General features: G+C 38.7%; 1 protein-coding gene across 1 annotated transcript in view; it reads left to right on the top strand.

Moving 5' to 3' along the window:
• Positions 1-26,919, top strand: part of LOC135080989 (neurobeachin-like) — a 737,070-nt gene that overhangs the window by 496,343 nt on the left and 213,808 nt on the right. Inside the window, exons 22-38 of the mRNA XM_063975714.1 lie at positions 204-349; positions 2,089-2,253; positions 5,917-6,096; positions 6,874-6,972; positions 8,242-8,349; positions 10,391-10,516; positions 12,851-12,932; positions 14,227-14,315; positions 14,958-15,125; positions 17,052-17,162; positions 19,055-19,163; positions 19,607-19,710; positions 20,466-20,633; positions 21,279-21,377; positions 21,879-22,017; positions 22,891-23,126; positions 24,738-24,877. Of these exons, the coding sequence (XP_063831784.1) occupies positions 204-349; positions 2,089-2,253; positions 5,917-6,096; positions 6,874-6,972; positions 8,242-8,349; positions 10,391-10,516; positions 12,851-12,932; positions 14,227-14,315; positions 14,958-15,125; positions 17,052-17,162; positions 19,055-19,163; positions 19,607-19,710; positions 20,466-20,633; positions 21,279-21,377; positions 21,879-22,017; positions 22,891-23,126; positions 24,738-24,877 (2,269 nt within the window). The remainder of the gene's footprint in view (positions 1-203; positions 350-2,088; positions 2,254-5,916; positions 6,097-6,873; positions 6,973-8,241; positions 8,350-10,390; positions 10,517-12,850; positions 12,933-14,226; positions 14,316-14,957; positions 15,126-17,051; positions 17,163-19,054; positions 19,164-19,606; positions 19,711-20,465; positions 20,634-21,278; positions 21,378-21,878; positions 22,018-22,890; positions 23,127-24,737; positions 24,878-26,919) is intronic.

Genomic DNA, 26,919 nt, shown 5'->3' with positions numbered 1-26,919 from the left:
GTGTAGGTACAACTACAAAAACATTTGACAACGATCTCAACAAGGGGTACAAATGCGATTTATGGCAGAGAGACTTTGTGCAGAAGATGCTTTTACTCGTGTTTTATAGGTTGTAGTAGTTTCGGAAACACAACGATATTGTTTTTAAAAAAATGATCGTATTTTAGTAAACACCTATGTAAATTTGTGACGAATGTTCGCAGAATCCAAGCGGCCGTCGAAATGCTCGCGAGCCATGTTCTCGCCGGGCCCGACGCGGCCGCCGTTCCGCATCCCGGAATTCCGCTGGTCATACATACACCAGCGGCTGCTGTCTGATGTTCTGTTCTCGTTAGAGACTGATATACAGGTCAGTGGAATTTATAATGGTGTACTCTAAAGCCTGGTCCGTGAGCACGTAGAATTTTGTCCAATGACCCCAAGCTACCCATCCTTATCGCTCGCGCGTAATTATATTGCTGTCGCGACTGTGCGACGCGCGCCCGCATTGAGTGTGCGAGCGCGACAGCAATATAATTACGCTCGAGCGATAAGGATGGGTAGCTTGGGGTCATTGGACAAAATTCTACGTGCTCCCGGACCAGACTATAGTAAGAGATAATGGGACTTTTCCCACATCTCGTTAGCACCGCTGCAACTGCTAAACAAATATGAAAATCCTGGTTACGAGGGAGCTGTAGCAATGGGAACGAGAAAGGTGAATCTCTGAACCTTTTTCTTTGTCTTTTGGAATAAGATTTCATTCATAATTCTATTCATTTGAATTCTGACTTTATGGATCTAGACTATTTATCATTTATAGTCAAAGTCAAAGTCAAAATTTCTTTATTTGTTTGGACTAATAAATAGTTCTTACAAATCGTCATTTTGCTCTTAAGGAGCCTCTACATGTCTCATAATCTTTTTACCCTACCAGCGCTTCGAGACCAACATTTGGCAAGTGCTGAGAAGAAGCGCCGCAACAAACTCAGTCACCACTGTCTGCCGGTTAATATAAATAAATAGAAATAGTAGTAGTAGGTACATTCGATTCAGGAGCAGTTCACTGAATTTACCATGCATTCTTGTATGGTGTATCTTATAAGAATGGGTATACAAGATTGCGTGGTATATTAAACAAGGTAGTGACGTGCTAATATCTAGACTTACATATTAAGATACTAGTAGAAATGACTCGCATACATAAATTTGAATAACTTGGATTGACCAGTCCCCGAAAGCAGCGCCTGTTCACAGACATGACGAGTGAACCAGCCATCGCTTCACTCGACCATATTAGAGGGAATGTAACGACCCGCCTCACTACGCCACCACCCCAGAGACATTTTAGTGAGAATGACAATTCCAAGTTATCTCTTTAAAATAAAAAACTAATAATAAAGCTAAGTAACAGTCCAGATTGAGAAGCATGACACTATAACATTTGAGAAATTATTATGAGTTTATACATTACTTTTCATTTTAATTCTTTTTAGTGCGAGCATGAGAGGACCATAATCCTACTCCCAGGATGACTTATCATTAAGAAAATCTCGAGTTGTATAATAGGCTTTTTTAAGCATGTGATCTTTAACTATATCTTTAAATTTATTATACGGTAGCTCTTTATATTTATCAGGGACTTTGTTATAAAAATGGATACCTTGTCCCATAAAAGAGGCAAACACTTTATTAAGTCTAAAAGCGGGTATAGCCAATTTATTTTTATTTCTAGTGTTAATTTGGTGAATATCACTTTTCTTTTTGAATTCAGTAATATTTTATAAATCTAGTTTAACATTAATTGATTGTTTAGTTTATCAACAACAATCTTGAAGTAAGTTATTCGTAAATTCAATAATTCATTAGCAATATGACATGCGTGAGAAAGACGTTATTTATTTAGATGACTTCTTGGCCATTTCACCTAAACTTGATGGGAAATAACTGTACGCTAAATAATAAGGGTGCTGCTATTTTACAGAAGCGGATTTCCATTTCACAGATGTCCAAGCTAAATTGGCAGCTCATTTAGCTGCAATAGGTCTAATTTTGCAACAAATTGTGTATTGCTGATTTGGTTTGATTCTTTTTTTTTTGACATTCCAGGTGTGGCGAAGCCACTCAACCAAATCCGTGATAGACTTCGTGAATAGCAGCGAGAACGCGATCTTCGTGGTGAACACGGTTCACCTGATCAGCCAGCTGGCCGACAACCTGATCATCGCGTGCGGTGGCCTGCTGCCGCTGCTGGCTTCGGCTACGTCCCCCAATGTGAGTTGTTGGCGTTTATGCTTGCCTGGTACTTCTGGCCGCACTAATCTGTGCTGAAGTATTAATTAACCAGATTAGTTCTTAAAAAAGGGAGATGTAAATAATACAAGTATGTGAACTATTATGTGAAAACTGAATTTTACATAATTTTTATCTTAGTAGCTAATTCATGCTCTGCCTCATACCAGGCCTGTTCATCTCCGCGAGTTTACATCGAAAACAAAACACGCACGATGGCCCCCTACAGGATTACTATTCGACAAGGCCTCACATACGAGCGAACATTGACTCACGCACGCGTATTCTTGTGTATGATGGAAAAAAATAAAGAAAATGGTGTACTAAATACTGTGCAGTATTTAACTGCCTAAATAATAATAAAAACACAGAATGTACTTTATTAAGTTGCCTAAAGACACTGAGAGGTAAATAAGTAGTTAATATTATTCATGATAATTCATGCTAAATCATGTATTTCCTCCGCCATTTTCTGCAGTTTGGCACCCCACGTCACATCATTTTACCGAAGTCAGCCCTATAGCTTCGGCGCAGTGCCGATCACTGACGTTTGTCAACAAAATGGTGCTTGACTCTTGAGACAAGCTAAATTACACCATATTGTTAATGACATTGAGCATACATTTTTTAAATACCTTCGCGAAGTAAAACTTCTGTACGTAGTACCAGGCCTGTTCATCTCCGCGAGTTTACATCGAAAACAAAACACGCACGATTGCCCCCTACAAGAGTACTGTTCGACAAGGCCTCACATACGAGCGAACATTGACTCACGCACGCGTATTCTCATTGAGTTATAATGTACTACGTACTAGAGAAGACATGTCAACTAGACTGATTCTGGCACGCAAACAGGTCCATGGACCGGTCTTCAATTAGTATGTGCTCAGCGGTTGCTGTGACAACACGCTTGAGTGCAGTTTTGTTTTTTGAAATATGCCATCCTATAGACGTAAATACTGTTCAAATAACTCCAGAAACATATTAAGTAAAAATCAAGGAATGACTTTTTACCATTAAGTTGTACATTTATGCACTTTCAAACACTAATTTAATTTTAATTTGTTAATTACAAGGCGTCAATTGGCGGCAGCCATTTTACGAAAATTTCAAAGAATAAAAATCGCAGACTTGACACTGACGCATAAATTAGTGGAAGGTTAAATACAGCAATAAAAAGATTTTTTTAAGATTATAAGCACTTTGTATTGAACAAATTACTAATAGTCCCGTCCAGCCCCTTGTGTTAAGCTAAATAAGCTTGGGTTACAGGTGGGCTCACACAATAGTCGTGCGGCATCATGGATCAAACTTGTTTGAATCTCACTGCCGTTGTTAGTTAGTCTCGTCTCGTCTCGTCTCAGCCAAATGACGTCCACTGCTGGTTAGTTAGTAAATCACCCTAATTATTGACACCTAGCTCACGAGATAGGCTAAAATTATAATAATTGTACAGTGTGTCTGGTCACCAGTGTCCAACCCGTTAGGGCGCAGTAATATGATCAATTTAATCGACAAATCCACTATTAAAAATTAAAGCTATTTTTTTTTTTTAGTTTCTGAGTCCGGATGGATTCATTTATTTAGCAAATCTACCGATGTACAGGACCTATGAGTATAAAAGTGAATTCGTTCGACAGCTGAAAAAGTAATCTATACGTTGTCATCAAAAAGTTTACTAAAAGCTCCCATTTAAATTTCTTAGAAAAACTTGTACGTAAAAAAAAGATGCTTCTTTTTAGATTTTTCAATGTTACAAAAAACTAGAAAGTGTGTCCTCTCTCCTTCATGACGATCGGTCAAAAGAGAGATGCAGGTTATGGCGCGAGAGAGCTGATCTCCCCTGCCCTTTTGTCCCTATGTCTGAGAGTCCTCCACCTGGACATAAGCTCCCCTGGCTTACCTGGAAGTCTTTAAATAGACTTCGGACGCAAGTTGGCCGTAGTAAGGACGTTCTAGAGTGAAGGCGAGGGTCATCCCTAGCTTTGTTCCTACCGTGACGAGTGGGAATTTTTCTAAAATCTCAAGATGGACTAAATGTAATGGACTGACAGGAAGACGCTGGGTGCAGGCCACTATCAACTGAGCGATGTGGAAATCATTAGAGGAGGCCTTTGTTCAGCAGTGGACGTCCAGTAGCTAAAATGATGATGACGATGTTTCCTTACAGTATCCAATTCAATAGGCAGAAACTAAACGTAAACGAAGTGTCGCCTCTGTAATGGTATCATTATCTATAACTCATAATATTTCGTGCGCTGTTGGATGACAGTTTTAAACTAGAGATGAGTAATTAGAAAATAACGATTCTCAAGGCGATTATCGATTACATTAGATTTTAATCGGGAAGAAAAATAATTAATGGCTTAAGCATCAGTATTAAGCCCATACGCACTTGTAGCACAAGTAACACGATTAGCCTCGGTCCCCTCAGTTGTGAATTCGGAATCGCCAGTTGTAATTTTAAAATCGCATCACAGAGTGAAGTAACTAACACCAAAAAACGGGAAAGCGAAGTGATTTCGAATGTTTCAACTGCCACGTTTTGTCACTTGTCTAGGAGGGCTAATTTTAGTCTAAGTAGGGAGGGGCGCTTAGATTACATTACAGGAAACGCACAATATAATAAAAGAAAATAATGTAAGTAGCTGAACCTTTTTGCTATTGATCTGAGCACCATGAAAATTTAACACAATTTAGTCGATTTGTTTATTTTCACAATCGATTCACAATGTCTATGATGAGGCGACCGCAGGAACATCACTATTCGTGCAATCCTATCAATGAAGTACGACATTTTCTGGTGCAGATTTTATCGCCATAAATTATGAAACTTGATAGTCATGGATTTGACTGACAGCTGTCCGTCAAATTCCCGCCCCGCACCCCGCACTGTACATATTTTGTTCGCGATGTCTGTTCTATACGTAGTAATATTACTTCAATGCGTATTCTTGTGTATGATGGAAAAAAATAAAGAAAATGGTGTACTAAATACTGTGCAGTATTTAACTGCCTAAATAATAATAAAAACACAGAATGTACTTTTTTAAGTTGCCTGAAGACACTGAGAGGTAAATAAGTAGTTAATATTATTCATGATAATTCATGCTAAATCATGTATTTCCTCCGCCATTTTCTGCAGATTGGCACCTCACGTCACATCATTTTACCGAAGTCAGCCCTATAGCTTCGGCGCAGTACCGATCACTGACGTTTGTCAACAAAACTTCTGTCAAACTTGCTTGACTCTTGAGACAAGCTAAATTACACCATATTGTTAATGACATTGAGCATACATTTTTTTAAATACCTTCCCGAAGTAAAACTTCTGTACGTAGTACTTATTATTATTCTGTGGTAGTACTTATTATTATTTTGTGCTCATACATTATTTTCAAACACTCATCTAACCTCGCTATATTTTATAGTATCATTTACCTATGTCACATTCTCCGATCGCTTCACGAAGAAAATTAGTAACGAACATTCTAGTCATGGTATGTAGTATGCCGATTAAAGATGACTGCGTATTGTCTAAAATCAATAAAATGTGTCGATAGGATTTTATCGCAGCGCGCAACCTAAGCCTGCGGTAGGTTTAACCGCCAACAATCTTTGTCATGGACTTATTTTCTGTCGCAGAACGAACTCGACGTCATCGAGCCGACCCAAGGCATGCCAGTAGAAGTGGCAGTGACGTTCCTTCAGCGCCTTGTCAGCATGGCTGACGTACTGATATTCGCCAGTGCGCTGAACTTCGCTGAACTAGAAGCTGAGAAGAACATGTCTTCTGGAGGCATCTTGAGACAGTGCTTGAGATTGGTAAGCTTGGGGATTGGGGCTTGGAGATCTTGTGGCAAGCATTTTGTTTTACAAAGATTTTACTGAACAGATTGAAAAGAAATTAGGGTGTATTAGCATCTATCCAGCTTTTAAAGTTATTTCTTACCTGCGGTGTATTTCATTTGATAGAATGTGTAGAACTTGAGAGTAGTTGATTGGAACGTTGTGCCAATATTACTGTTTTGGCTTTGTCAGATTTTGTGAATGATACTCGTCATTGTATTTCTATTTGTTTTACCTCAGAGATGCCACACTATCTCCAAACCGACGATTCTTATTTACATTTGATATTTTTATTTCTTTCTTGTTGTTTGGTCATAATTTCGTTTTAATTTTAGTACGCTCTAATTAAAGGTACTTACAAAAGAGATTTCATTGATTTCAAAATCTTCGACTATTGACTTGAATGCTTAGACAAGATCAATTTTACTGGTTATTTTCTATCTATCATAGCTGAGACATAGTTTACAGAGATAGTGAACTATAAATATAGAGACTGTAGATACACTCTTCCGTGTTACTCTTCTATAGATACTTATAGTTACTTTCTATAAGAATGCCGAACTCCTTTTTTGTGTTAAAATCATTCAACCCCTTCGGTCTTATCGATTTGGGTACCAGGGGAGCACGAGTCGATAGAGAGTAAAATGTTTAAAAAAAGTGGCTGGCCTGTTTGAAAAGGGAATGCAAGGAGTTCGGTGTTCGGCGTGGAGTAGTGTGTGTAGCTCTAGAATAGCTAGCGTGCGTGTGTCGTAGGTGTGCACGTGCGCGGTGCGCAATTGTCTCGAGTGCAAGGAGCGCCAGCGATACGCCGCTGCCCGAGCCGCTCGCCCTACGGACTCACCCGACCCCAAGGTAAAACACACCGTATCACCTACCCATAAAGCTGACTTTTGGTTGCTATTATTGGTTTTCTTCTAGGATTTTTTGTGACCAATGAAAGCAAGCGATGTCGTCCCTTTTTCTCTCACAGATCCTTAAGAAACACCGTCCCTTTTACTTCTTCAAATCACCGTCACACCCTTTTGAGTTTATGGTATCCTGGTGCAGGGATTCACGCTAATTGTTTCATTTGACTTTTGGACACCTTTCTTGTTATTGACTGATATTTTCTTGGAAGGACTTATTTAAATTTACTTTGCCCGCCCACCACATTCAGAAGAATTTACACCGTCCTATCGCCATAGCAGTCATGCGTTCCTGGTGCAACCTTTGTAATTTATACGCCTACGTGCCAGTGAAATATTTATAATTTTATGTCTATTAGAATTTTGAAACGGTCACCGTTATCTGTCAATATATTATTTTGTAAAGATTTATTTATGTATCTGTAATTTACATTGTATGCATGATATAAGAATGTACTCAACAAAATTAATTATGTAGGCCTTCTTTTCTATTACTTACTATTACTATTTCAATAAAATTGTTACAAGACACAATATTTCTAGATGCACGTTTCTTTACAAATTATCCATAGACACGTTTAGGAATTATGTAGATAATATAAATAAAACTATTTCTGGAATTCAACTACCCTTTTGTCCCTTTGAAGGTTATTATAAAAACAGATAGTACTCATAGTAAGTCAATCTTCAATCTTCTCCTGATTCGTGATGCCCCAGTACCTTGTTACGGTTTCCTAACTAACTTTCGTTGTTACACCGTTAAAATGTACAGTTAAGAAACATCCCAAAAATACCGTAACATCTTCCCTCTCATATTCTTGGTAAAATGTGCTTTAAATAGATATAACTTTCTCTTTCTAATTCTTAACACTTCACAGTATATTCGTCCTTGTCACACCCTGTCCCAAATCTTAAAACGTTTTTTTCTTTGCACAAGATTCTACGGTCGCCAACATATCCTTTTATGAAACGTCAATTGATTTTGAATCTTATTTAATAGACATAAATTTCAAAATCCATTGGGGAAAACCGTCATTTTTTATGGCTACTAGAGACTTCAGGTAACAGATTCCCATTCACGGCTTCCAAGCACTCCTTACACTTTATGATAGCCTGGTATTTTGTGGCACACTTACAAAACTAGAGCATTGTTTTAATGGGATTAATTAATTAAGTAAATATTAAGTTATTATGTGTTCTTCTTTTTGCGGTTTAGAGTGTGGTGGCAAGTCTTGCTGATGCTTCGAGTCCTGTCAAGGATCCCGAGAGGCTACTTCAGGATATGGACGTGAATAGGCTTCGAGCCGTCATTTATAGAGATGTTGTAAGTACATAACCATATTTTTCTTTACATAAATAGATATTTTGACACACCCTACGACATAAATATTTCTTGCAAGAAGCCCTTTTTTGTTGCCTTAGATTCCCCAAAAGGGATGGAAGCAACTTCTTATAAACTTATGATCTCCTAGTATGCGAACCTTCGTTAATTAACTTGTTGACACTTTTAAGCTTCTTTTAAGCAGTTTCTTTGGATAGGACACAAATCATACTGTTGACAAAAAATGAACCTTCCCTACGTTCCCGAAAACGTAAAAGATGAATAACTTCTACCTTCCTCTGAGATCCTGGTAGTTCAAACGTAATCGATACTTTCCTTAGGATGTTTATACCGTTAGGGCCTTTTTTGTGCTCATTTGAAACACAAGTAGTTCTATCTCTTTCGTTTGTAACAACGTTAGTTGGTCACGTGATGTGACTTACAGAAAAAACATTGGTTTAGAATTTCCTTTTGCGCTCACAAGTTGGCCCCAGTGTCTTAACTTAACCACAAGACAGTGACAGGACTTTACTCACCAGTAGCGCCAACTTTTGAAAACCCTCATCGCTTTGTTCTACGCTCTATGTAATTTCAAGTATGAGTTACATTGTAATTGATTATTCTATTAGCAGTGCCGTTAGAGGAAATATTTCTTGGACTGTGCTGTATAAATGCAAATATAAGTATACGAGTATACACATGTAGCTTTTTCCCTCCTTAAAACACTGTCAACATAATAATGATACGTTTATTTCAAACAGAATCCATACAAAGGTGTTAGTAACATGATACATCTTCAGCTGAGTTAAATGACCATAACTTTAACCAGTGTTTTTTTATGAAATTTGACTGATTTTTGATGTTTGTCAAACTATGATGGTGCAACTTAAGGTTAATCTAGTGTTAGTAATTTTAGACTTCAGTATAGTTAGTAGAGATGAAACGGATAGTTGTTTGGCCGGATACCGGATACCGGATATCCGGCCAGCTGCTAGGCCGGATAGCCGGATATCCGGCGGCCGGATAGTTGGCCCATTGTCTCGTTGCATGTCGTGACGAGTTTAGGTGCTTCGAACGCGATCAGTGAATCTATTAGTAGAAAATCGAATCAGTCCGAATAGAATGTCAGATTTTGCCACTTGTCTAGGGGGCATATCAATTCGGGCGATTTCGGTTGCCATCGTGAGTGTGTGATTGAATAGCGAAAAGGACATCATCCACGATTCATACATTTTTGGTTCAAAATCAAAAGTGCCGGGCAAAAAAAAGTGCTGTATTCTGCCAGAACACGTCTGCCTTAGCATTTGTCACTATGGCACCAAAGTCATGCCAAGCCATTTAAAAATGCCATGTTTTGGAAAGATTCACTCAAGACGTCATTTGTTTAAGTAAATAGTTTAATCGTAAATGTTAAAAAAGACAGACTTTTAGAACTCGAATACTACGATCCACAGTGTGGTGTTACAGCTTTGGTGCCATAGTAACAAATGCTAAGGCGGACGTGTTCTATCAGAATACAGCACTTTTATTTTTTGGCCGGCACTTTTGATTTTGGACCAAAATGGATGATGTCCTTAAATTAGTTTACTTGCTGACTGACTGAACTGCATCATGACATCAGACCATCAGTGAAAAAAAGATCGCCTATTTTATTTGGCAATATTTCGACTTAACAGATATTTACTATTTATGTATTCGTCATAATAGTGAATAGCCCAGAAAAAGAAATTAGTTTTTTAAAGGCCTTAATATGGCTTTTTGTAACTTTTTGGACTTTAAATAAAAGCTGTCATTATAATAAGTCATTTTATTGATGTTTACCTCAAAGATTAATGTATTTCATTTTTATTAATAGGAAATTGTAGTTTTTTAATATCCGGTATCCGGCCGGATAGTGAGTTACTATCCGGTATCCGGCCGGATAGTAAATTTAGGCCGGATATCCGGCCTACCGGATAGTTACCGGATATCCGTTTCATCTCTAAGAGTTAGTGCTCTACATTCCTCCTTTATAATGCTCTAAATATTCACCCTCCCTTCACAGGAGGAGACGAAACAAGCTCAGTTCCTGTCTCTAGCGATCGTTTACTTCATCAGCGTGCTCATGGTGTCAAAGTACCGCGACATTCTCGAGCCGCCGGCGCACGCGCCGCCAGACTGCGTGCGCAGGCCGCACCACGCGCACGACCATCACGGTATTGTACCTTATTCACTTGGTTTAAGGTTGAAAACTTATTGACACATGTGGCTATGGAGGGTTAAAGAAAACAAGATAAAGCCTGGTCCGTGAGCACGTAGAATTTTGTCCAATGACCCCAAGCTACCCATCCTTATCGCTCGCGCGTAATTATATTGCTGTCGCGACTATGCGACTGGCACCCGCAGTGGGTGTGCGAGCGCGACAGCAACATAATTACGCGCGAGCGATAAGGATGGGTAGCTTGGGGTCATTGGACAAAATTCTACGTGCTAGTCGATGCCCGTTTTCACTAAACAGGGATCACTCGCTTAGGTACTAATAAAAATTACAAGCACGTCGAACAAGTGATTAAAAGTCATTTCCATGCGTCGTCACTTTGATGCATAAAACGTCATTTTAGACAGCGTTGACGTACTTGCAATGCGCTCACCAGTTAGCGCCACTAGCGACTTATATCCTGTTATTCACCAGTGGCGCCAACTAGTGAGTGAATTTATAAAACCATACATACCACCTCTGTAACAATATGGATGCAATAAAGAATTGAATATTGAGTGCAAATAGGCCCTCATTAGGTTCTGTTAGTCCATAAGTCACAAAATGGTTACATGAAAGGTAACTTTAAATTATAAGACGATAACTAAATAGTATTATGTAGAACACCAACTTCAAGTATAATAAATACTCAAAAGATCATTAACACAAAAGATCGAAAAGCATGAAATTCATAGAACATTCTGCAACATACATGAAACTTCATGCCTATAATGACGCTTGAGGCTCGATTCAAACTCAAGTTTGGATTAGAGGCCAGTGATTGATATTTCAGTATGTTGATCAATCAAGCTTCTTGAGATTGAATCGAGTTTCAAGCGTATGTTACGGGCCTACATACACACATCATCATTCGAGTGATTATTTTTTAAACTAGCTAACAAATAGATCGTGTGTTTGTAATAATGCTCGTGTGATTTAGTTTTTAATTGAACAAAAAAAAGATTTGTAGAACCACGAAGGAGAGGAGTCAATATGTGCATTTATTTTCTTTATACTTCAATTATTTTATACTTAATTAATATTCCGAAATATTTTTAATTTATGTTTACTCTAAAATCTCTATTCCTAAAATTATCGTAGTACTATTTTTATTTATTTAACAACGATGTAGTGCAACAGCACAGTTTATGTACCGCATCCACTTTTATTTTAATAGAATATTTCCACTATTTAAACTATTTACTACTGAACTGATTTCCTTTCTATCACTAGCTATAAGATATTTTAGTATTTCATTTATCTGTAAATAATATTATTTATTTTGCTTCTTTAAATGCTTCATTGCACTTAAATTATAACATTATTACTCCATCCAATATTGGTTTACGTGTATAAAATAACGATAAAATTTATCATAAAGATACGATCATTATCATCTGGTACAGTCGCAGTCAAGTGTTTTAATATTTTTTGAACCAAAAAATGTTTTTGGGATTTTTTAATTTGCAATTTTAGAACACTTTTGGAATTAAATATTTTGGTCGGCCAGTTCAAATATTTGACGGCGGCGGTACACTGCAGGTTACTAATAGACTTGTATATCTGAAGTGTGTCGTTTCTCCTTTTTCACGCCGCTTGATATACGCGTCACGGTTTGGGACACTGGTAAAATCGTCAACATTCTACTACACTGCGGCACTGCGTTTGTACACTGGACAACTTTCGGTCGTTTGATGTTTTTATATTGGTATTTGCCAAAAAAACTATCAAACGATTGAATATCTCACGCGTTGATCTGACTTTGGCACTCTATTCCTCTATAAAAACTATCCTTTACCTCATCCCTTTTATTGTGAATTGTGACGTTTCGGTGTTTTTTGTGTGTTTTGTTTCTGTTTTTTAATATTGTATTTGTTCAAATACTTTTCTTTGTGACTGTATTGTTCGTATGTTAATGTTCCATTTTCTGTATTTCTTTTCATTACCTGATAAATTATTTGTACCATTTCCCATCTGTGATATTCCTTTTGTGTACATAAAAATCCTTGTCTCTATCTAAATATTCTCAAAATGCTACAATTTGCTTCGTTTCCTCCTTTACGTCACATCCGCTTGACATTTCGATTCTCGTCTTCCATTTCTCGCTACGGCATCATTCATATCCTCGCCGCTCATGCCGCCCTGGTACTCTCTGCGTGCGCTACCATCGCTTTCCCACGCCCTTTTTTACCGTTACCCATTCATTCCCTATTTTTTACCACTATGTTTGTGCCCCTACCTGTCCCTTTCACCCGTCTCGCTCCTTGTTCTCCGTCTCTCTCCAAAGCAGCCGGGAGCCGGCCGCTGTTCCCCCAGTGGTCTCACCACGTGTACCCGCAGTTCCTGCCTGGTGGGCACCCCGCTCACCGCCATCCTCACACACACTGCAAACTCGACTGCAGCCAACATATAAACAACAACACGCTCTCGCACACACGCATTGCTAGTTACCACCGCGCTCACGCAGGTAACACCGACCGACCGCCGCCTCGTGCTGATCTCCTGGTAGTTGGGTAGCGCGAGCGCAAGTAATGTTCAGGCTAATTAACATGATAATTACTTAAAATTTTAATTAATATCACGTTGGTCGTGTAAAGGTGTGGCCAAGAATGAAAGCAGATTGTGACTCACCTATTTGTTTCTTTTTCGGCAGTTGCCTTGAAATTTGAACTTTATGCCCGTCGGAATAAAGCCTACAAACACTTACATAATCGTAATGCTTATAAGACAAAAAGAAATAGGTATGGTTTTGACAAAATATATTAAATTAACTTTATGTGTCCGTCTATTTATTTGCTAGAAATAAAATAAGTATGATTTTCAAATTTCAATTTTTAAAGATGAACATTTAAATATTCGTAGCTATCTAACACTTAGGGAATCAGCATAATTCCGGCTTTATCCTGCTTACACACGTTTCAGTATCCACTGAATCAACACTACTAAAACCTGTGTAATAAGCAGTGGTCAAAGTATTCGCAACTTATTCATAAAATCATAGAAATTATCGCACACGGAATAAATCCACAGTTTTTATCAAGCTTCAGTATTTGCTACACGCTTTTATTATGTTCCTTGTGTGTATAATCATAAAGATGCGAATACTTTATATTGTTGTATGTGGTCGATGTTGTTCAACCCTGTTTTGTCTTGAAATATAATTATTATTGTATTAAATTAATGAGAGAATATATTTATAATAATAATAGTAAATAAAAAGATGAAACAGTGGTACCATTCCGCACCGCTAAGGCACCGCTTCGATTTTGTTTAGTTTTTCTATGAGTTGCGTCATCTCTAGTGAGTGATATCATTTGATCCATGCATGAAAAGTTTAATTGATTGAAATTGGATGATCGTGGTTTTGTAGATTAAGTTGATAACTTTGAACATTTTAACTGTGCTTACTATTTTAATGATAGATCGAATATGAAATAATAAGGACAATATAATAAAGAGCACATTGAAAATGTTCAAGATCAGCTAAATACAGTAAAACTAGACTTGCCCTAGAATAGTATTGAAATTGAAAACTTGAATCCTACCCGCTTTGTTAAGGCAAGCTTCGTCAATGTTGTAAAACCGCCTAAGTATTTTTTTTGCAAAAAAACTAACATGTTTTTATTTTCGCATTTTCTAATCAGAACATAATGGGGATGACGTGGAATACGCCATGATAGTCGTCGATGAGAACAATTCCACGATAAATGATTTGGACTCGCCCTCAATGAAGGTACGTGTTAATTTTTTTTTATATGTAATAGGTTTGCATTAGGGATGAAAAGGCATGTATACTGATGTTGTTTTTTTTTTACTAAATTATCTCCTATTTTTGTTTCATTCAGAAACATTTTTTATTGATTTAAATAAATGATGTAGGTTGAATTCTTATTAGATAGATTCTTAATAGATATTTAGTTTAAAATCTCTTACGTTCAAGTTATACGTAAATATGACAGTAATATGCCACATTCTAGGCAATTTGTCATTCTACGTGTACTTTCTTAGATAATCATTAATTTATTTAATTACAAAACTTTACAAGTCGCATTATTTCCAAGGCATGTTTTTCTTGTTTTTCCAAATTTAGCTGAAGTAACTTCTTCTTAAAATTCAAATTAAACTAGATCATTCGTAGCGTAGAGTCATGAACCATAATTTAGTCTTCAGATAGACCTCTAGCCGATTTAGTAGATTGAGAGCATGTCATCAAACCCCTGCCCCAAATACAAAATTGAATCATCCCACCAATTTTGTGTTCGGCAATTATTTTGCTATGATTTTTCCGTGTATTTTTTTATCGATGTGCGTCCCAATTGTCTTGTGAACGCTTCTTACGATTGGTTCTGTTTGCTGTTGCAATAAAATTATGAAGGAGTCGAGTGGGAAGGAAGAGGCTGTTGCCAAAATTGAGACGACGACTGACGAACTGAAGCCGAGCGCTGAAAAGCCGAAAGAGATCGAGATAGCGGTGACGCCGGCTTCTGAAAAGGAGGAGCCTCTGTACAAGTCGAGCCTGCGCCTCAAGCAGACTAAAGCCAAGGTTAGTGGGCGCGGAACATCGGTCTGTCTATCTATTAGCGCCTCCTTTCAACCTGTACGGTTTCTTTACAGTTTGACAGTGTTTCATTTTAGAAGTTGGACGTGAGATCTCTATTGTGGAATGTAAACTCTGCTTCATATAATAGAATGAAGCTTACCATATCTAGATTCAATATCGAACATAAATTGATGGTTTTAATTGGTTAAATAATATTTAGACCAATCACATCGAGTTATTTTTATTAATACTATGACCTGTCTAACTTGACCTGTAATATCAAGACTATTTTGGTTAACTTTGACTGAAAAATAGAACCATAGAATATTGTGCCAAACTGGTAATTTTTATTTCCACTTTTAACTATGTATTTATTTAAATTATCTTAAAAATCTATTGATATTAAGACAATTATTATGATAATTTTGTCTATTGTTGTGTAATAAATTGAGAGATCTCACCTCAACGAACCTAACCTGGTTTAGTAGTAACTATTTCCCGCAATATCTTGTTGTAAACGTTTGGATTTCCTTGTACTAAACATGAATGTTGTTCCTCTTGTAAGCCCACCGCGAGGTCGAAAACATTGTCTGGGATTACGGTGTCTGTGGTCAATTTGGTTTGTAAACAAGTAATTATTGACACTTGACTTTTTGTGATAACATAACATTCTAACCGGTTTTTGGAGATAAATTAGGCACTAAACATTTTTTGAACAAAAAAACATTTTTTGAGACTTACTGGCATGTACGTCTCAGCCGTCGTTTATGAAAATACGATAGCCTAACTTATTTCCAAAGACCAAGAAACACTGTCCACATGGAGTTAATACACAAGCTTGTCACGATTACAACAGTTTTAATGGTTGACATACAACATGCTACGGCTATGCTCACTGGTTGACTTAGGTAAGTAAAAGTAAAGCACGGAGCACGACACATCACTAACGCTACACTATGTATACTAATATTATTAATACGACAGTTATTCTGTTTGCTAGGTTTTCATGCCCAAAAAGCAAAAAAAAAAATGTTGAATTAAAAAATATGAAAGAAGTAAGTTAAAAGTTTGTTTTGGATTTCACAAGTCGGACAAAGAAATGTAAATTTATTACAGTATTTTTTACAAATTTTTCTTCAGGGTGATACATGCCCCCTCACATATATTTACCTGCATCTGTTTAACTTAAACATTAATGAAAATTGTTGTAGAATAAAGATAAATAAGATTTTTTTAGGAAATGTCGCGGGCACCAGCTAACACTGCAAATAGAACTGTATTATAAACTTGTAAAGAGCTAGAATACAATGACTACCATGATTTCACAAAAATCAAACTCATACCATAAACTCCTAGTTAAGTAGGTACCTCCCAAAGGACAAAGGTAAGGATATCGTGGACGATAAAGATTTAATTAACTATGCATGCCGTGTGACTTCGCTTGCTTCTTCCACCCCACCTTTGTTTGCATGTACCTCTTAGATCCACTTCTTTTTTCATCACTTTACTTTTACTATAAGGTAAGGCATAAATATAAAGAATATACTCGACATTACACACGACCTACCCTTTGTCTCCCCGGATTAGATACAAATAAATGTCTTAGTACGATTTAACTTGTCTAAAAAATTAGTGTACCTATTTATGTTAGTTCAAAATTGGTAAACAGGTATTTTAAATGCAATACTATTAAATTATACATCTTCTAATTGAAAAATAAAAAAAATTACTCAAAAAATTGCTAAGCAAAAAATTTCTAAAAATGGTTTTGTATCTTTTACGTACCCGCATCCAATAAAGTTTCTAAACATTATTTTTGGGAAAACCTCAATAACAATTATATTTTGTAAAGTCTAACTCCGGTTTACAGTCACAAACACGATCAAATATACGTCAAATCTTTATTACACACATCCTGTGTTCCCATAGAGCGTGGACTCAATAGAAGACGCGGGTTCCTTCCACCTTAACTCTACGGAGACCACGAACAATGATCCTGAGACTTCGAGCGAGATCGCCATGGACGACAACAAACATCCGGTGAGTTTACCCGAGATTAGAATAGATGTTAATGTTTGTTAATGATTTTCTCTTTACTTGAGATGAGAGCGAGGATCTAGCAAAGTATAGTGGGAATTTTGGCTCAGTATGGATGGCTGGAATATTTCAATGGGTCTTGGTCACATTCTTGACCGAAGGACTTGGATATAGTCTACTAGCTTTCCGCCCGCGGCTTCGCCCGCGTGGAATTTTGTCTGTCACAGAAAAACTTTATCGCGCGCGTCCCTGTTTCAAAAACCGGGATAAAAACTATCCTATGTTCTTTCCCGGGACTCAAACTATCTCTATGCCAAAGGACAATGACCAAAAATGTATGGAGTGTGGTCCAAATGTCCACCACTAACGAAACCTATGTAGTAAAATAGTCTACTAAATACTGATTCATTATAACCAAACCGCAATCAAAAATATGCTGTCAGTAAAAAGTTACGACTGAATGAAAAGTCATGTTTTTTACCTTTTCATCCGAAAAATGTTCTTGATATCATTCTATCCATTGCACATTTTGGATTAATCTATGCATGTTATGTCATGTCGCTGAGTGTGCCGTGTTAGATTCTCGCTAAAAGAAAAAAAAATAAGCTCCGAAGAAAGACAACAATATTGGAATTATGGTCGGGTGGTCGCTGCTCCGCCCCTATTGGTTGTAGGGTGATGTTATATAACCTAATGCCATCCTTGATAAATGGGCTATCCATAACAAAAATATTTTTTTCAAATCGGACCAGTAGTTCCTGAGATTAGCGCGTAAACTACTACAATTTTTCATACGGTCATAACTTTTTACTGACAGCTTATTTTTTTTTCGTCCCATACTGAAAGTTAATCTCTATTTAACGGACTATAAGCCAATGTAGGTCTCATTAGTAGTGGACATTTGGACCACTTTTGGTCATTGTCCTTTCATCAAAATCGGTTGCGAGGCTTAAGCGGGAAAGCGTAACAGACAGACAGACAGACAGACAGACAGACAGACAGACAGAGTTACTTTCGCATTTATAATATTAGTTGGGATGACAGGGTTTCCCAATTTTTTTTGCCAAGGAACCCTAATTGATTATACTTTTCCTAACGGAACCCCCGTACTACTCCGCCCGCACGCCCTGCCCCTCCCTTGTGCGTAAACAAGTCGGTGCGCGCGAACAACGTCGGTCACGAAACGTGGGATAATATTTTTTACGGAACCCTTGCGGCCTTTCCACGGAACCCCAGGGTTCCGCGGACCACCTTTCGGGAACCGCTGGTCTATGATCTTGGTCATGATGTATAGAAGTTTAGCAACCGCCTCTGTGGTCTAGTGGTAAGACCACCTGTTTTGGACGCAGAGGTCTCGGGTTCGATTCCCAGTGGGGGCAGATTTTTCTGTTCGGTTTGGTTGGTGGCAGGGCTTATTCTAAGTCCGCCTGGCTAGCTACCACCATCTAACCTAAGTCTGTCGCCATAACAGCAATGTTAACAGCATTGTTGTGTTCCGGCAGTTAGAGGTAAGATAGCCAGTTCCTCCGTGGTTGAGGATTCCGGGTGAAGCTCGCTTCCACCATCGGCCTGATCATCACTTACCATCAGGTGAGATACAGGTCAAGAGCTTCCTCGTTGTGGATAAAAAAAAGATTCGATCTATTCACTCGTGGCTTGAAGACTGTTATCATCATCATCATAATTTCAGCCACATGACGTCCACAGTGCTTCCTCAATGATTTCTATATTGACCGGTTGGTAGCGGCCTGCATCCAACTTTTATAGGCTGTTTGAATTCCTAATGACGTATTAGAGATAAGTAAACATCTCTCGCTCGGTGTCCTTAGCCTCAAAGCGTCTAATAAATAAACTGAAAATGACTCAACATTAACGTCAATCCTGTAACTTTCCAGGTCAGCAACGACGAATCGTGGACGGACGTGAACCTGAACGAGGAGGGCGAGAGAGGGCCGGCCACCATCACCGGCAGGACGCGCGACCACGAGGGAAATATACACGAAGGTATGCCTTTGGAAGATTTACACATTTAGCTCATGAATACATTAGAAGCTTTTAAAATTATATTGCTATTGGAGGCAAGCTGTAATAATAGGACCCATGCCATTCCATTGTTTTATCAAAGGTTGAGACTCCCCGCGGACGACAGAATTTTAGGCGGCAGATACCTAGTTTAGTCGGGCAGTTAGTTATCAGTATCAATGAAAGTATTGTACCGAGTTGGTATAGGCTGATTCCCAATACACATTAGATGCTGACTAAACTAAGCTATCAGCCGATAAAAAGTAGTCGGGTGGTGTAACACTAGAAAAAAGTTTTATCCTGACGATGACGGATTTCAGATAGAGAATCCTATGGATATATCGGCGTCTGTTGTTTTTACAAAATAATAATTCTTAGTCGTACATTAAACATGAAACTTTAACATAAATCATTACCAATTTCAGATATAGACAAACAAATCCACATGAGGAACTCTGAGTCGCACCACCACCTGCAACAGAGGCATCAGAATAGGAACCTACAGGCTGCACAGAGGCATCTACACCCCGTAAGTTATTTGTTCTTTTATCCATTTATAAAGGCAGATATGTATGTACCATCCTAGACTGCATCTTACTTAACACCAGTTACGATTGCGGTCAAATACTTAACTTAGGGCTGAGTGTGAGTTTTCATCAAACGCGCCCTACTAGTGAGCGCGTCGAAAAATGACATTTAATGTATGACGGATTGTACAGCGCCCCTAGCGGGAAACGTTCAAAAGCTAAAATTTTCATACATTCTTTAAACGCGCTCACTAGTGAGCGCGTTTGATGTAAACATACACTCAGCCTACTTGCCTTGTTTTGCATAAAAAAAACCGTCTGTGTTCCGCTGCTTTTTCCCAGCACCAGTCCACATTATCGTCCTTGATAATATGGACTGGTGCTGGGAAAAAGCAGCGGAAAATACTTGACCTTGTCATCAGTTTATATCAGTCAATTACTGGGCTGGACTGGACCTAGACCTTCCGTAATAATATCTATTTTACATTGATTTGACTTATCGCAAACAGTTCTGCCAGCGACTTTTCATAAGTCGTGATTTCATCTAACTAGAGAGCGTGATACGCTTGCCAAGTCCCGATTTCTACTAAAGAACTCGCTGAGTTTGCTGCGGCACTTCTCAGTAATTGCCAAATATTTGTCTCGAAGCACGTGTAGGGCAAAAAAAAAATTTTGATTATTTGCAAGTACTAGTTTAATTAGTCCATAAAAATTATTTTGATTTTTAACATATTATTATTACCTTCAAAACTTCCAGGACAACGAGACGCTAGCCGGTCTAAGCGCGATGAACGCTTCCATGACCGCCGACGGCGCATCCCGCGAGGCGTCTCTCACGCACAAGTTGGAGACAGCGCTGGGCCCCGTGTGTCCCCTGCTGAGAGAGATAATGCTGGACTTCGCCCCCTTCCTGTCCAAGACCCTGGTCGGAAGCCATGGACAGGAACTCCTGATGGAGGGTAAAGGTATACGGTTTTAGGCATGGTAGATGCTTTTGCTTAAAACCTGGTCCGTGAGCACGTAGAATTTTGTCCAATGACCCCAAGCTACCCATCCTTATCGCTCGCGCGTAATTATGTTGCTATCGCGCTCGCACACTCACTGCGGGCGCGCGTCGCACAGTCGCGACAGCAATATAATTGTATAACGCGCGAGCGATAAGGATGGGTAGCTTGGGGTCATTGGACGGGATTCTACGTGCTCACGGACCAGGCTTTATAAGGCACTACGAGTAGATAACATCTACGGGTATCCTAATGGGTGGTAAAGAAACACGGTTTTTGATATGGTAGATGCTTTGGGCGCTTGGTGCTGGACGTATTTCGTATTTCGGTGTAGTGGCAACATAACAATCTGGAGAGGGTTTTTCACCTCTTACCCACAATGGGCTGTGATCTACGAGGAACTGCTGATGGAGGTTAAAGGTAGGATACGGTTTTAGAAGCTTTCGATGTTTGGCGCGGTATTTGATTGCTGTAGTGGCATATGAAAAACGGGTTTCATCCCGGCTGCCAAAGCTCTATTTAATTGGGACATATAATATCTTGCTGGGTTTAACTGGACCTGCGAGGCGTCTCTCACGCACAAACTGGAGACGGCGCTGGGCCCCGTGTGTCCTCTGCTGAGAGAGATCATGCTGGACTTCGCCCCCTTCCTGTCCAAGACCTTAGTTGGAAGCCATGGACAGGAGTTGTTGATGGAGGGTAAAGGTATACGGTTTTAGGCATGGTAGAGGCTTTGGCGGCTTCATACAGGATGTATTTTATTTGGCAACACTGCATAGTAACCACGTCTTAACTCTAAGCTAAGATATCTTGCTGGGAGATAATCCTTCAGAAACTAAAGGATATCTACGGGAATCCTGATGGAGGGTAAAGTAGTAAAGATTTAGGAAGGTATCTAGTTGCTTTGGGGGCTTGACGCAGGATTTATTCTAGTATAGTGGCAAGATAACAATCTGGAGAGGGTTTTTCACCTCTTACCCACAATGGGCTGTGATCTACGAGGAACAGCTGATGGAGGATAAAGTTACACGGTTTTAGATAGAAGCTTTGGGTGTTTGGCGCAGTATTTGATTGCTGTAGTGGCATTTGAAAAACGGGTTTCATCCCGGCTGCCAAAGCTCTATTGGGAGATATAATATCTTACTGGGTTTAACTGGACCCGCGAGGCGTCTCTCACGCACAAGTTGGAAACAGCGCTGGGCCCCGTGTGTCCTCTGCTGAGAGAAATCATGCTGGACTTCGCCCCCTTCCTGTCCAAGACCTTAGTTGGAAGCCATGGACAGGAGCTGTTGATGGAGGGTAAAGGTATACGGTTTTAGGCATGGTAGATGCTTCTGCTTAGACTATTTTATTGTAGTGGCAACACTGCAAAGTTTACTGAAGACATCTTGCTGGGAGATGGTACATAGCACACTACAAGGTTAATTTTAGGTAAGGATGGTAACATAATTACACAGTTTTAGATATGGTAGACGCTTTGGGCGCTTGGTATTGGATTCGTTTATTTTAGTGGCGACACTGTAATCTAGAGACTGTTGGTCGCCTTTTACACATCTACTGTGATCTACCAGGAACTGCTAATGGAGATGAAAGATTTATGGCGCAGAATTCTTTTATTATTGCTATAATAATATTCTGAGCATAATATCAATTTTGTTTGTATGTAAATACTTTTATAGTTATAGGTAAGTACGCTTTTAGGGATTGTAGGGGGCTGTTGGTGTATAGGGCGGAATTCAAAGCATCTCTCTAATACTAGAGACGCTCTTTGACTCCTTGTGATGTCTGTTTTTTTACTTTTTTTAGAGAGATTATTCAAGGTATTTACGAGCCACTGCTAGTAGAGTTATAGTTACATGCTTGGTAGATGTTTTGACTTGGTGTAAAGCCTGGTCCGTGAGCACGTAGAATTTTGTCCAATGACCCCAAGGTACCCATCTTTATCGCTCGCGTGTAATTATATTGCTGTCGCGCTCGCACACTCACTGCGGGCGCCCGTCGCACAGTCGCGACAGCAATATAATTCCGCGTGCGTGCGTGCTCACGGACCAGGCTTTAGTAGATTTTAGAGTGAAAAATAGGCTTCTAACAAACCCTAACAACTCTTCTTACAACAGCTATGTACTAACTAACCAAACTTGTTCTACCAAAACTTCAAATACCAATCTCGCTCCTCAGGCCTGCAGACCTTCAAGTCCAGCACCTCCGTGGTAGAACTGGTGATGCTGCTGTGCTCCCAGGAGTGGCAGAACTCGCTCCAGAAGCACGCGGGGCTGGCCTTCATCGAGCTCATCAACGAGGGGCGGCTGCTGTCGCACGCTATGAGAGACCACATCGTCAGGGTGGCCAATGAGGCCGAGTTTATATTGAACAGGATGAGGGCTGATGACGTGCTGAAACATGCCGATTTTGAGGTTAGTTTTCTGATGGTAGAATGTGTGTTGGAACCATGAAGCTAAAGATAAAAATGGAGGCCAAACTTGGAACAACAACTTGAGTCAAATACCTACTTATCTCTATCTCGCTCTCTGTGGGCCGACCTCTCTTTTTAGTGTGGACTGTAGTATTGCTATCTCCTTATTGAAATCTCCTAGTAAATTCTTCGAAATAGCCAATTCACTAACCAAATCAGAAATTAAACAAATAAATAATTAAATATTTGAACTACGATTACCTAGTTAAATTATAAAAATCACAATTTTGTCGGCCGTTTAGGCTTTTAATGTGTTTGCGAATCAGGGAATTACAATCCCAATTCCTGGGAAATCGGTACCATGTGGCAACATCGGCCCAATCCGGCCCATCATGGTGGTTTTTTACTATTTTGTTTATTAGGCAGTTAATTTCATTTGAGATTTTTTACAGGACAAAATCATTGTTTTATCACAAGAAATGGTGCAAAATTTTGTAGTGCGTGGTGTCTTGGAAATGACTTAAGATTCCACGCGTAAGTGTTTATTTCGTGATTTCCGACATTGGATCATTTGTAAACATTTTTCACATATTTCACAGTAATTTCTTCCTAAAACGTTTTACCAGTATTTACACTTAACATATTTTAATGATACCTATGTCAAGAAATAAAGATTTTACATTGAGTTTCATTGACTTTGAGCAAATTTATATTTTTTGTTTATTTATAAAGAGAGAGTCTGCCCACAGAGAGCGAGATAGTGATACAAAGGTTGTGCTTCAAGTAGGTATTCGGAGTGTGGCCTCCATTTTTATCTATAGCTTCATGGTTGGAACAGACTATTTTTTGACAAAGTCATCATTTGTAAGGAAATACAGGGTGTTTGGCGGAGGGTTACTCATTTAGGGTGAAATGGGCGAACTTGTATTCATAAAATGACCTTACCTATACACCCACGAAGTTTGTCTAACTTACCGCCAAACACCATGTATAACAAAACTGATGCAGAGGGCGCTACTAGTACATGTAGTTAAAAACTGCCATTATCTATCAAGGTGTGTTTATTCGTGTCAAATAATAATCTGGGGAAGTGTCAAATTAAAATTGTAATAAATGTAGCACGGATGTTGTATTGCATTTAAAATCTCTATATTTTTACATTTCGACAGATTTTTTCATAAATATTGTCAGTATCTAATTGTGCTTTTTGTTCACGTGGTATGACAACACCACTATAAAATTTAGACCAAGTTAGGACACTACCTATTTTATGAACAGCAACAGTCTAGTATTATCATCTTCATCTTTTGAGCAGAACAAACAGTAAACTAATTTTACATCTTCTTCAGTAGAAGTTTTTGCATATAGCGCCATCTCTTGAGCACAAACTGTAAACTAATTTTACACCTTGTATAAAAGAAGTTTTTGCATATAGCGCCATCTCTTGAGCACAAACTGTGAACTAATTTTACACCTTGTATAATAGAATTTTTGCATATAGCGCCATCTCTCGAGCACAAACAGTGAACTTATTTTACAGCTAGTTTGGTAAAAGTTTTTGGATTAAGCGCCATCTCTTGAGCACAATCAGTACTAATTTCTCTCCCTGCAGTGCTTATGCGCAACCACGAGCGCCGAGCGAGCGGAGGAGGAGCGAACGTGTGAACGACTAATCGCTGCTGCGCGACGTCGCGATACTGCCGCCGCTGCAAGACTGTTGGACAAGCTGCGACATGCGGCCACACACCCTGGGTAAGAAGACTTTCTTTCAATCGAAAGATTTCTTTTGCTGGACAAAGACGAGTGCTTTATCGCCGCCGCTGCAAGACTGTTGGATACGCTGTGACATGCGGCCATACACCCTGGGTAAGATAATAGACGCTGCTTCCTCTCAGTCTAAAGATGTCCACTGCTGGACACGTTACGACACGCTGCTATACATACTGGGTAAGTGGACGTCATCGTCCCAGCTGAGAGACGTCTACGGTTGAACATAGACGACCCCACGTGAATGCCTCATGGTTGCTGCACGCCATCGCGACACTGTCAGCGCCGAGGGACTGTTAGACAAGCTGCGACATGCTGTTTTTTATACACTCTGGGTAAGAAGAATTCCTGTTCTACTGCTTGAACAAATCCACAGATCTTGAGCTGTTCGTCCAGGCGCTTCTCTTGGTCTTCACCGTTGTCACACTTTCGCCGTCCACCGGGTGAGGTACCTGTCGATACGTGGAAGTTAGAATCTCGAGAACATTTCTGCATCTTACTAATAGTAGGTACAGAATTTACTAAAGGGGCATTTCACGCGAAGCGGACAGCGAAAATCAAGTCAGGTTTTGGATTTTGTTCATATTTGGATTAAATGTACTGCTATATGACCTGAATGGATGTGCATCATTATAATTTTTTTGTGAAGCTTAGTATATTTTTTATGAGCGTTCAAAAAATTGGTAAAATTTTAGGAACAGATTTTTCAGAGGCTATTACTGCTATTATTACATTTGATTAAAAATAAACTAACTATTGGACTTTTGAGAATAAATAACTGTGTTTCTTACTGTTTACTACAAAGGACAATGACCAAAAGTGGTCCAAATGTCCACCACTAATGAGACCTATATTGGCATATAGTCTATTAAATAGAGATTAACTTTCAGTATGGGACGAAAAAAAAATAAGCTGTCAGTAAAAAGTTATGACTGTATGAAAAATTGTAGTAGTTAACGCGCTAATCTCAGGAACTACTGGTCCGATTTGAAAAATTCTCTTTGTTATGGATAGCCCATTTATCATGGATGGTTTTAGGTTATAACATCACCCTACAACCAATAGGGGCGGAACAGCGATTACCCGACCATAATTCCAATATTGTTGTCTTTCTTCTGAGTTTATTTTTTTTTTCTTTTAGCGAGAATCTAACACGGCACACTAAGCGACATGACATAACATGCATAGATTAATCCAAAATGTGCGATGGATATAATGATATCAAGAACATTTTTCAGATGAAAAGGTAAAAAACATGACTTTTCAATTAGTCATAACTTTTTACTGACAGCATATTTTTAATTGCGGTTTGGTTATAATGAATCAGTATTTAGTAGACTATTTTACAAATAGGTCTCGTTAGTGGTGGACATTTGGACCACACTCCATACATTTTTGGTCATTGTCCTTTGAAATTTCTTTTTTGTTCACATAGAAAACCGGAAGTAAAGTTTTTAAATCAAATTTTACAAAACTTCGGGATTTTTTAAATTTTTATTTTAAAATATACCTAGTAGTCTATAAATAACGTGTGTAAAGTTGTAGAATGGAGTCTGTATTGGTTTTTGATTTAGACGCAGTACATTGCGAGCGCGCAGCAATGAGCGTCATACTAGCTATCGACATTTGGCTACTGTATAAAAATTATTTGTTCAAAAATAACTGAAACGTTAATATTGTTGCATGAATACTCTTAAACAATTATAATTTTGACTCGGCGAACTTCGTACCGTCTAACAGACAATGATTGTTGGCATTGAGATCATGAAATGGTGCGTATTACGTCGCGGACTATCCACATCTTATTGAATAATACACTAAAAATATTATTCTTCTTTTTTAGGTAGTTGGCTAGCTACCTCCATATCAAGTTTCATCAAAATCTGCCCAGCCGTTCTTGACTTATAAATCGTGTAACTAACACGACTTTGTTTTATGTATAAAACAAAGAACGGCTGAACAGATTTTAATGATATTTGGCATAGAGATAGCTGGCACCCTGGACTAACATATCCCGACTACCCAAA

The sequence above is a fragment of the Ostrinia nubilalis genome, chromosome 19 (assembly GCF_963855985.1).
Source record: "Ostrinia nubilalis chromosome 19, ilOstNubi1.1, whole genome shotgun sequence".
Lineage (NCBI taxonomy): Eukaryota > Metazoa > Arthropoda > Insecta > Lepidoptera > Crambidae > Ostrinia > Ostrinia nubilalis.
Note: the sequence above shows the minus strand (reverse complement) of the source record. Positions and strands in the feature narration are given on the sequence as shown.